The sequence below is a fragment of the Austrofundulus limnaeus genome, unplaced genomic scaffold (genome assembly GCF_001266775.1).
Source record: "Austrofundulus limnaeus strain Quisiro unplaced genomic scaffold, Austrofundulus_limnaeus-1.0 Scaffold67, whole genome shotgun sequence".
Taxonomy (NCBI): Eukaryota; Metazoa; Chordata; class Actinopteri; order Cyprinodontiformes; family Rivulidae; genus Austrofundulus; species Austrofundulus limnaeus.
In genome coordinates this window covers 241,624-254,165 of record NW_013952469.1, presented here as the reverse complement: position 1 = coordinate 254,165, position 12,542 = coordinate 241,624, and the positions used below count along the sequence as shown (strand labels likewise).

The following is a 12,542-nucleotide window of genomic DNA, read 5'->3' as shown; positions in this document are numbered from 1 at the left end:
ACATTAATCGACTACTTGTTGGCACTTGACAATTAACATGATAAATGCCACCAGGTAGACTGACTGGGGATTACTCCGGTCAGTGTGCTCAGTGCTCCTCTCTGCTTCAAATATGAAGAACATTAAAAATAAAGTTCTGTAATTTATTTATCTATCAACACAATTTAAAATATGATGTATAGCCTGAAATGTGTAATTTTCACACAATTTGGAACAATTTTTTAAAAAGAGCAAATCTTTCTCACAAAATTGGTCATGTGACTACAAAATAAGGGTGTCCAGGGACTCCAGGGGATTAATAGTCAAATTAATCATTATCGGCTAAATACTACAATTAATCATGATTAGTTTTTTTGCCAATATTGCCCAACCCTACTATGTAATACTTGGTTTATTTACATAATAACATGTGCAGCGATCCAACATGCAGCCTGTGCCACAAAAACTAAAAGATCAAAGCTCAATACAGTGAGTTTTCTTTTATTTAGTGGTTTTGATGTGAGATGTGGGTTGGTGCTTTGTTTACACTTAATAATTTGAGTTAATTTAATTTGTTTATAAGTACGACTTTTGAAGCAGGATTCAATGTAAGTGCAAACAATTTGTTTTTATTTTGATTGTATTTTTAGTTAACAGTTTCAAATGTGTGCCTTTTTGTAAGACTGTAGTTGTGCAAATATTTGTGCAATATCAAATAATAAATAGTCATATTTCAACTTTCCTGTAAACTTTAATCATTTTTTTAATGAATCGCTGGTGGGCGGGCTGGGTGGCAAGCCTGGCACCACCTAACACCGGGCTTAGCCTCTTTTCTGGGGGAAACCCTCCACCTTGTAAAATCATTTATTAGTTTGAATATTTAAAGGAGACCAATTATGGGTCCTAGAAATGTTTATGGTATGTCTGTGGGCTATCCAGACCATGTTCATTCAATTTAATGCACAAAATAATTCTCAGATAATAAAATTTCCCATTTTCTAGTTCTGCTTGCTCTGACTTCTGTTCAGAAGAGCTGTTTATGTTAATGAGCTCTGTTGGTAACGCCCTCCAAAAATCTGTTGACATTAACTCCGCCCTCTAAAGCCAGCGTTTACATTAGCATGGCAAATAATAGCAGAAGCTACGTTGTACAACCATATGAGACCCAGAGGCAGAGTCGTGGTCGCAGCTTTTTTTTTTCTCCCTCCTCTGCTCTGTGCTCACTCTGCATGCTGTTACCAGAGCAGGGAGCAGCAGCCGTCAAAATACCTCAGAAACTTGAACAAATAGGCTTTAACAAGGCTTTAATAAGCTAAACAATAGAGGTACATGAGAAAACGTGTTCATAACGAATGAAAATAAATAATTAAATTGTGTCCATGCAGGTCTCAAACCCTGGTCTCCCACTCTCTGGTCCAACACTCTACCCATTGCCCTATTGGAGGCCTGTTATGAATTAAGCTGTGCATTGCACAATAACACGGTGATGGCTTTTTATATTGAGGAGGTGGAGCCTCACCCGGGGGTTGCTAGGTGAGAGGCTGAACACAGGTTCTGGTGGGTTGTCTTACAGCTTGTGACATCACAAAATGACGGAAGTATAAAACATGTCGTTAATATACATTAAAAATACATTTACTTACAGTAAATATACCCCTGGGTGCATTTTTCTGGTCCTAGGACTGTTTTTTTTTTAAGAAGTACATACCCAAAGTTGAGTAAAAAAAAAGTTTAAAAGTGAATTTTGCATAATAGGTCCCCTTTAAATAAAAAAAAATACTGTGTTTCGTTGTGAACAGAAGTACTTACCACTGTTCAGCAGCTGCTCTACAGCAACTGAGTCTCCATTACTGATGGCATTTTTCAGCATAGTAACACAGTCATCTCCATGAAGTACATGATCCTCCAGATTCTACAACAAAAGACATGTCAAATATTGACCCTTTACACTGAGGAAACATTAAAAGAATTACTGTCCAAACATGTTGAAAGACAGTTTCACAAAGTGTTTGGATTAAAGCTCACCTGCGAAAAATATTAAAAGGTTAAACAGATTTATCAGAAATTGTTTCTATATTCAGGTGTAGAACAAAAATGAGGCAGAAAATAGCGCTGGCGGTATGACCTCAAATTTATATCACAGTATAAATTGAATCCCTTCACGGTAACAGTATATATCGTGGTAGAAAACTATCATTAAAAGTTAAGGTAATGTAAGTTTTAGAGCATTTTTTTAAGAAAACTGTAATCTTAAATTAAACCTGACATTTTTGCTTTAATATCTGCCTGCCATACAATGAGCTTCTGCCTGCTGAACTTATGGGCTGCTGCTCTGCTGCACGCTCATCTTCATCGCTGCGCGCTCATCTTCATCATCAGAGCAGAAGCTGACTTTACATTAGCAAGATGGATTTATGACTGAACGAACGTCCATGTCTTTTTTATCATCTCTGTGGGTAAAAATATATAAAAAACAAATTTTTTTTCTACGACAACTTGGGTGTAAAAAAACTAGTTGTTAAAGCTTCGCTCTGCGCGACGTGCTGTGGGAGAGGGAGGGGTGAATGATCCCGACGTAAATTTTCTATAGCGGGAGGGGAAAATTTGAGGATTTATTCTCTCTATACATGTTTTAAAACACTATATTTCTTCATTATATTTCAAACTCCTGCTGCTCAGTTGTCTCTGTTCACCTGTTCACACAGGTGCGATGACGTAATGACAACAGGATGGTTGATGGTAAATTTCTACTGTAGGCCAACTTCATACCGTTTCAACCATCTACTGCATATACCGCACAGCCCTATCAGAAAAGAACCGCGCTGCAAAACTAAATGTTGGACCCAGAAATGAAAGCCCCAGCATTGTTTTCAGAGTTTCAAACTGTGATCATCTTACGCTGAGTAACGATGGAGTTACTTTGTAAAATCAGTGTTTCCCCAACCATTATACAGGCGGGGCGCCCCCACAACGAGACGACCCGCCCCTCTAAGAATTTCACGGCATGTAGTCATTTTTATTTAAATAAGGCCAGATCAGGTCAAGAGCTATTTTTTGCGTCCCTCCATATCCACCTCTCGCCAAACTTGGGGAAAAGACGGCGCAGAGCGAGGCTGAGCGCTGTGTGTGGTCCTCACAAAGATAGGAAGACGTGTGTGAGATTAGACGCGCAGAAAATCCAAAGGTTGTCAACCTCCATTGTGTAACCACTTGGGACGTCCTGACGTCACATGGAGCTGGTTCTGGAAGGTATGGATGCGCAGAAAGCACCAAAACAAAGAGGAAACTACAGAACTGGAGGAAAGAGATTCAACTGACCCCTGTCTTCATTCAACGCAAAGACTTTAGCTTATTTTGTTTTTTACTGAATGAGTCTGAGTTTGACATGAGCTTCACTGTGTGCAAAATTTGCTAAATGAACATGAAGCACTTTAGAAACACGACAAATGGGCTCACACTGAGCTTTGACTGAAAATTTTAAAAAAATTTTTGAATCAAATCGTGAGATAGAGTCCCACCCCTACATCCCTAAGTGATGACATCAATTTGAAAAAAGAAAAACGTTTTCATATGGGAAATAAGCTGTCGACATGAAAACCTGCAAGTTTTACTATCAAATGACTCAAATTAGTTTATCGATTTGTCAAAATGTTATTTTGGGGGCTTGATCAAGGATTGATGTGAATTTTAATTGTTATTCTGCAGGTTATTTCACACTGACTGCACATAATATAGGGATGTTGACATGTCGTCAGCAGCTGCTGCCATTTTCTTCCCAAACTGCTGTGACCAGACTGTACAAGGCTGCTCTGTGTGTTGGCTTGTAATTTCCTCCTGCTTCGTTATTACTATGAGTTTCAACAAACCAGGCTGCCGTCAGGTAGTTAGCTACAGCCTTGTCTTCCAGTTTCTAATTTTTGTTGATGCGTTTTGAAGAGGCAATTTGGAAAATAGGATCAAAGTAAATCACCTGAGTTTTTTAATGACCCCTTAAATAGATAAACTGCCATGAAGAACATTATTTTATCTGCCCTTCTTCCAAATTTGATGATTTGAAACGTCAAACTATGTTTTTTTATCCAGAACAGCGCTTGTTGCAAAGTGTTTTGATGCTCGTCTTCATCACCTGACACATTTAACAGCTGTCATTGGTTGAGGAGCTTTGTTTACAAAACAGATGTCCACATGCTTTTTAAATTGTTTTCATTTCCTAACTTTCTAAGACACATTAAGTTGATTTGATGCTACAGTTTGTCTTGTAATGTTATTTTATACCTTTTCTGCTACTTTTGAATTGGCTATTATTAAGTTTTATTAGTTTTTAGGACACAAGATGCTTCCTACAAAAACCAGAATGTGAATCTTTTCCTAAAATTTCATGGTGATATCTTGAACACTGAGGAAGTTATGAATAAAAATAGAAAACAACAAGGTGAAATGGTCCCATTGTTTCTGCTGTGAACTGCAGCAAGAAAACATGAGCTGATTTCACCTGAACAAACATCAATAACTTCCCTCATACTTCAGATAATCACAGGATTTTGGTGTTATTTTGTATGGTTTGTAATGATCTTCTGGAATCCACTGTCAGATTTAATACTGGTGTAGGATTAAAATTTATCCACATCCCTACATAATGCTTCACTTTTTAGCCATAAATTTCCATTGTTTGACAATTACACAACCCTGCAAAAAAATAAAGAAATAAATCTCAATATCTCCAATTTAATTTAAACAATTTGAACAAATGAAGTCATTTAAAAAAAACTTTTGATGCTCTTTTTCTTCTTATTGCAAATTGGGGCACATTCAAACACACACAAGATCACCTTTATCACTTTTAGCACCTTAAAAACACGAAATTAAAATAAAACTGTTCAAATTGCTCATTTTACAACAATAACCCAGGATTTACAACTAAGTCAAGAGCATTTTTGTGACAAGAAGTGTTTCATATTGAGACAGCAGTTGGTAAAATGTCGTTAAATAAATAAAGATATATATTTTTAAACCACCTTGATGCCAGAGGTCTTCCTCTCGGACACACAGCCGATGTCCCACTCATCGTCACTGCAGTCGCTTTCATCTCCAGCAGGTAAGGCCAGGTCCACCAAGCTCTTCTCCATGTTGGCTCCGGCTAAAGGCTAGCTAGCTGCTGCACGAGGCACGAGGCTGCAGGTGTGAGGGCCGGGAGTGGGCGGAGCTTCATGAATAAAAGAGAAACGGTGACTGGTTGGTGTTCTGGTGCGGAGCCTGTCAGGTGACATGTGGCCAGAGTAAATTCTGTGCTTCTTCTTCATTTTTATAAACTCTAAAATAGTCACATGAAACACGTGATATGGGCTGAATATAGGCTAATTCATTCATTCACCCACTTTCTTCACCTTTCACTCCTGGGCTGCAGGCAGGGCCACCAATGCAATGGCAACCCTAAAAAAATAAATGATAATAATCATAAACAAACTGGTAGGGCCTTTACAGGTAGACACTTTTATCCCTTTGCATCATTTTCTTGGTGTGCATTTTATTTTCTCCAGTTAATTAGGATTCGCAAAACATCCCACACAGAAAAACAAGCATTAAAGCAGTTAGGAGTGAGATAGTCCAGTGGTCCCCAAACTTTTTATCTTCTGACCCACAAAATATTCATGGCAAAAACTTGTGACCCTAAATATTACTGGTCTGAGTACATGAACTTTGTTAATAACCCTAAAAACACAGGATTTTTGACAATCTAAACAGCTTGTACACAAATATAAATACATATTTATACTTGTTTTTATGTTTTTGTAACAGTTATGGGGAAAATATTACATCCGCAATTATTTTATTACCCTTTAAATTGATTTCTGGAGATTATCCAAGGTGCTTCATGACCCATAATTGGGTCCCAAGCCCAACTTTGGGAACCAAAGTGCAGTGGTTCCCAAACTTTTCAGCTTTTGACCCACAAAATAACAGTAGCGGAGACCTGTGACACCAGATATGTTTGGATGATAAACATTTCTATCAGGTCAACTAAACATGGGCATAGTAACAATATTTTATACTACATTTATCCATTTTAAACACACTAACCTCACTCCTTTGTAACAACTAAGGCAAAAATGTCATTAATTCAGAAAATCTTTTCAGGACCCCACCTATGTTTCAGGACCCCACTTTGGGTCCCTACCCCAACTTTGGGAAACACTGATAGGCAGTGCATTGGTACCCTACTGCAGGGCCATTCAACTGGCGGCCCACGGGCCACATCCAGCCCACAATTGACCAAAGTTCGGCCCACCAATTGGTTCATTCATTCATTCATCTCTTAAGCCCAAACCCCCGACAAAAGCAGTGTGATGTGTTCTTATGTTAGTACCTGTTAAAAGCCTCGCTACAGCATTCTGTACCAACTAGAAACAAGTGACTGTAGATTTGTAAAACAGGTAAAGAAATGGGACAATTACTTGCAGTACTAAGGTTTGAAGTAGTATGAAAGAGTCATTAACACCAAGTACTCAGATCAGGTGAGACATCAGGATATCGCACAGGTTTGACCAAAACAGCTACAACTCCATCATTCCTCAACAATAGATGATCTAAATTTAAAACTCTGACACGAAAAGCAGCAGGCGACGTGCATTTCTTTAAACACTAAACCTTTTATTTATCAGTTACTTGTTCCAAGAATCAACTTTAATGGCCACCCTTCACATTAGTGCTGGATGATTATCTTATAAAACCTCTAAGATGCTAAAAGGTTTTTTTATTCTTTAAATACTGAGCTGGTTTTAATAGTACAACTTTGTCTTTACACATAAACCAAACATGCATGAAGATACTCATCTTTAGTTGTCTGACCATAAACACAAACTCTGTCCACACAATAAGTCTTTATTTAACCTCTTAAGACCCAAGGGGTTTTCTTGAAGTTTTTGCTCATCATATGCCGAAATGTAACTGAGTGTATCTCATCATTTAACAACTTCAATCTTGGTATCAAAATAAATCTAACACCTGGGATATTTTATCAGAAGTGTAAGTATTAAAACAGCTGCTGTGGTTTTAGAGATATTGAGGATGGAACAAAGAATTTTCTTTTTTTTTTCACTCTCACCTAAACAATTTTTTCATTAGAGAGTATATATGACCCATGTAAAACCATAATGAATCAAGCTAAAAACTTGGAAACCATAAATCCACTTGTGAACATTACATGTGCAAAGATTCATGCTGCTAAAATCAACTGGAGCAAAGTTACAGAGGTTTTAGTAAAGTAATAATTTTGTGTTTTGTAATTCTGCACAGGGACAGACTATGATTTTATCAATAATAAATGTTAAGAAATCTTAAGTTTTTACATCCAAAAGTTATTTATATTTTCTTACCTGCCTTAAAAGACTTGTTATTGAATGTTTCACCATAAACCGACCACGACCAGGTGCTCCTCACAAGATTTCTGACAGAGGAGTGAAAAGAATTATCAGAAGAGTTGTCCAAGAGCCAAGGACCACTTGTGGAGAGCTTCAGAAAGACCTGGAATTAGCAGGTACGATTGTTTCAAAGAAAACAATAAGTAATGCACTGAACCACCATGGCCTGTATGCACGCTCACCACGCAAGACTCCACTGCTGAAGAAACAGCATGTTGAAGCTCCTTTAAAGTTTGCTGCACAACATTTAGACAAGCCTGTGTAATACTGGGAGAATATAGTCTGGTCAGATGAGACCAACATTGAACTGTTTGGATGCCAGAATACACATCATGTTTGGAGGTCAAATGGCACTGCACATCAGCCCAAAAACACCATACCAACAGTGAAGTTTGGAGGTGGGAACATCATGTGTGGGGCTGTTTTTCAGCATATGGTACTGGCAAACTTCAAATACTTGAAGGAAGGATGAGTGGAAAAATGTACAGAGACATTCTTGATAAAAATCTGCTTCCATCTACCAGGATGATGAAGATGAAACGTGGCTGGACATTTCAGCAAGACAATGAGCCCAAACACAAAGCCAAGGAAACTCTCAGTTGGTTTCAGAGAAAGAAACTAAAGCTGCTGGAATGGCCCAGCCAATCACCTGACCTGAATCCAACAGAAAATCTATGGAAAGAACTAAAGATCAGAGTTCATAGAAGAGGTCCATGAAACCTTCAAGATTTGAAGACTGTTTGTGTGGAAGAATGGGCCAAAATCACACCTGAGCAATGCATGCCACTAGTTTCTCCATACAGGAGGCGTCTTGAAGCTGTCATTGACAACAAAGGCTTTTGTACAAAGTATTAGATAAATTTCAGTAAGTGTGTTCAATACTTTTTCCCTGTGCCATTCCACATTATTACAAATAACTTCATTTCTGGACATTTATGGTTTGATTTCTTTGTATGTATGGATCACTTGGGTTGTTACCAACATCTGGTGAAAATTTCATGTCATTARCACCTCTAGTAATATATTTACTGAGAAAAATGGTGACGTGTTCAATACTTATTTTACCCGCTGTATATTATACTGTATAAAATAATAAGAAATTAATGGATCATATTCACTCAAAATCAAGTGAAAAAAATGGAGTCTAGACGAAAGTTCAACCCTGGAAGACTAATCAACCTCACCTGCTCCATCCAGCCTCATCCGATCAGTCTGACAGTCAGTGGATAAAAGCATCCTCTCCAATCACTCCGGCTGCTTGCCAGCCGAATGTCAACCTTCCACCTCCCCTCCTCCAACCTTCATCTTCTGGCTTCCAAGGACTTCCCTCTACTTTGACCTCCACCACCAGTGCCGGGTTCTGGGGGGGAGAAAAAAACTCCTACCCCTTATCTCAAGCAGCTCATGTGGGCTTACAGCATCTCACATCCTCTGCCGGGGTCTGAGTGCCAAATTCTGTCATTCATGTCAATAAACTTCTTAATTTCAGTTTGTCTTCTTGTGAGCCTCTCCAGGTTGAAATAACTTTCAAGACACTTTACAATCTATTTATGTATCAACTTTAATTTGCTTTAAACTATGTCAAAAATCTTTCCTTTACAGATTTGCTTGAATTTACAGATTTGTAATGACACCATTTTGTAGAGTTTGTTGACTTTCTGATTTAACTGCTTGACATTTGAACTGTGTCTGGTGAATGTAAAAAATGGTTTCAATGAGCTTTTAGCCAAGATTCGTAGGTTTCTTTTGTCACCAAACATGTCCAGTTTCAACTGACAGATATTAAGTTAAAAGAAATCAAAAACAGAAAAAACAACTTTTATTTCCATTTCCCTAAAAGATTTGGTGATAGTTTTCTGCCATCCATGACACAAAACTGATCATTATCTATCTGGTCAAACATAGACTCGACAATAATCCTAGAAAACCCCTCAGCTGCTTATATCTGAGATCAGGCTGCAGGGGTCCCAGCTTTAACAGACCTCCAGACCTGCAGCTCATCTGGAAGACGTCCCCAGACCAGGGTCTGGCCCAGCGTGACGTCTCTAAAACAGGTGGTTTGGGAAGCTCCCAGCTTTGTAAACTGATGAAGGTTATGGTTATGGATGTTAGAATTTAAATTTGTGAAAAAGCCTTCAGCTGTCTAAAGGTCGTCAATGTCCAGGTGCAGAGGCAGTCTTTGTCCAGGAGAGGTCGCTCTTCCCTCTGCCCAGGCTGTCCAAGCTGCCCGATGGCAGAAAGTTCTCATTGACCTTTATCACACTCTGGTAGCTTTAAGCTTTTATTATAAAACACATCAAACAAACTCGGTGAACTCAGCCAGTGGGTTGTGTTTAATAGACTTTGGAAACAAATGTTAAAAGAAAATGTAAAATATTTGATTAAATTCAACTCTTTTCATTGTCTGAGCTTCTCCAAACAGCACGGAGTCTCTTTTTTTACCTTCACGTTTCACTGGAAAGACATAAAAAGCAACTTGCGTCCACGTTTCTGCACAGTGACTGAGCTGACTGCAGTCAGGGAGTGACAGACACAGGTGTGCGGTTACCCCGGTGACCTTGATGAGCCACAGTGTTACCATTTCTGCTTCTTTTGACACTTTCTGCACAATTCGTTCATCGGGATGTCAACATTTTGTCAGCTCAAATGAAGAATTGAGACCTTTTCTTGTTCACGTGTGTCAGTTAAAGGGATAGTCATGGTCTTTGTCAGTTTGGACCTGATCAGGTGTGACATCAGTCATGAAGCGACGAAAGAGAAAAACATGGATCCAGGCTAGGCTGAGGGTTAGCCAAACGTATTTTCAGCTGCAAAAGAAAACCTGCGCTCTTTGGACACGAAGTTTTATAAACTTGACTTGTTTGTTTTTGTTGGTTTTAAAGAGTTAAACTGCTGACTCAGCCTGTTAGAGGTAAAAAAATGTATTTTATGTTAATGTTGCCTGAAGAAACTGCTGATTTTTGCTGCCCAGAAGCCAAACTGGCTGCATTTTATCTTTGTTCCCTTTAGGAATGTTTCACAGTTTTGATCCTCCCTCTCCTGAAACTGTGTGTTACTTGAAACTGATAAAATATTAATAATTAAAAGAAGTTGGTTTAGATGTCCCAGAACTGTTTCTGCTGTTTTGTGACTCCTGGGCAGCTGAGTGAGGCGAACTCAAAAGACCAGCTCAGCATTCAGAGGCAGTTCTCTGCTTCTCAGTTTGTTTCTTCTGTCGGCTGATTAAAACAGCTCGTTCCTCCCACTGTGACTGCTGGATACTGGCACCAGTGACCCCATGACCCTGAAAGGAGGAAGCAGGTATAGATAATGGATGGATGATTAAAACATGTCTGAAGAAAGTCAGCTGCTGCCCCCAAATAAACACATCAAGTTATTGTTTTCTGAAGATTTACTTTTGTAACAATCCAAGTCGACAAAAAGATGAAGCAAACTGCTGCTGCCAGTGACTCATTAAGGGTCACTGTGGTAACCACCCACTGTTTCTCTCACTCCCTGACAACACTTGTTCTGAGGCAGGCAGAACCACAGAGTGAAAAATAAGGCTCTGTGTGAAAACTGTGTTTGTCACGTGTGTCTGCAGTGGGTTTTATTGAAATAGAAGAAGAAAAAAAACCCACTCACTTTGAGTTTTTAAAAGAAAGTTCAGAGCTTGGCTATGATGGAAGTTAATGGGAGTCTGCATGTAGCTCTGCACTTTAGAGGAGCTTTAAGAGAAAACAGTAAGTGTAGCAGAGAGGCATGAAGAAACTGTAAGAAGTGGCAAGTTTAAGTATTTGGAGCAGCTCAAAATGACTGACCATCACAAAACTAGATGTGTTCAGTAACAATGTACTTTTACTTTGTCACTTAAATCATCGTTTAGAGGATTTTTTTAAAACGTAACTTTTACTACATTAAAAACCTCCAAAATATAATTTTACTTCTTTACTTTAAGATTCAACACCTTACACGTTACAAATTTAAATATGACCTGAACTCACCAAGAAGAGAGGTTGTGCACTCTAAAAAATTGAAGTTTAATGAATCACCTGGTTCCACTAAACAGAGTTGATTAAACTGAACAACTTATTTTACGTTTACTCATCTCAGCTTAGTGGGACCATGGTGACTAAATTCAGCACTTCCTTTCTAAGATTGTAAAAGTGCTTTTACTTTACATTATGAGCAGTTTTATGACTTTTCTTAAGTACTTTTCTCATCAGTGAAATTCTTTTTTACTGAAGTCATTTTCTGATAAAGTATTTTTACTTAGTTATGATTTTACTTCACCTCTAAAATACATAAAACTGTGACGATGTGAAAACAACAGATTAGTGGATTTACTTCAAACATATGTCAACTGGTTCCACTCAGCAGAACTGAATAAATGTAACACATTTACTTTACATTTACTTAAAGTTGACATAAAGTAAATCCATTTATTTTTTGAGTGAAATATGTAAATACCAATTTGACATAAAACCCAAAGTTTCCAAAGTAAATTTTTAGACTTTGAAATATGTTTCTACTCTGAAGTTAAAGAGCTGTCTTTGTTAGTTAGTTAGTTAGTTAGTTAGTTAGTTAGTTAGTTAGTTAGTTAGTTAGTTAGTTAGTTAGTTAGTGTTTTGATGTCTTTTCTGACAAACTGCTCATTAACTACTTTAAGTTTGCTTTTGATTTACAAATTGGATCCAAGTCTGAAAATGTGTCTGATGTTTTAATGAGGGACAGACCCCCCCCACCCCCCCCCCTCCTCCGGAGTGATTGAAAGTTTTCTGCAGAGTCATGTTCTGCTCGGAGATGTCCTCCTGCTCTACCTCAGTCTTCTGCTCGCGCGCTGCTTGTTGACACAACATGAGGACCTGAGGACCTGAGGATCTGTGCAGGCAGGACGCGCCCCGCAGCTTCTGGTGAGTCAGCCAATAAAAGGTGGACTGTCCTCTGACTTTCACTCTGACTGAAGGACCGGGACCAGAGGACCACAGGACCAGAGGACCAGAGGATCAGAGAGGAGCACCAAGACAAATCGTTTCCTTTTTTGATTTAAACTCTGTGGAGGGAATTGACCGGACAGAGACTTTAATTTTGGCACCAGGATAAAACAGACAAGCATCCCCTCTGTGTGTGTGTGTGTGTGTGTGTGTGTGTGTGTGTGTGTGTGTG

At 38.6% G+C, this 12,542-nt stretch overlaps 1 protein-coding gene across 1 annotated transcript in view; it reads right to left on the bottom strand.

The window, feature by feature from the left end:
* The window catches only part of asz1 (ankyrin repeat, SAM and basic leucine zipper domain containing 1), a 68,262-nt gene extending 63,085 nt beyond the window's left edge, over positions 1-5,177 (bottom strand). The window contains exons 1-2 of the mRNA XM_014010266.1: positions 4,995-5,177; positions 1,789-1,891 (exon numbers count right to left, since the gene is read on the bottom strand). Coding sequence (XP_013865720.1) covers positions 1,789-1,891; positions 4,995-5,105 — 214 coding nt within the window. The 5' untranslated portion in view covers positions 5,106-5,177. The remainder of the gene's footprint in view (positions 1-1,788; positions 1,892-4,994) is intronic.
* Between the last annotated feature and the right edge of the window lie 7,365 nt (positions 5,178-12,542).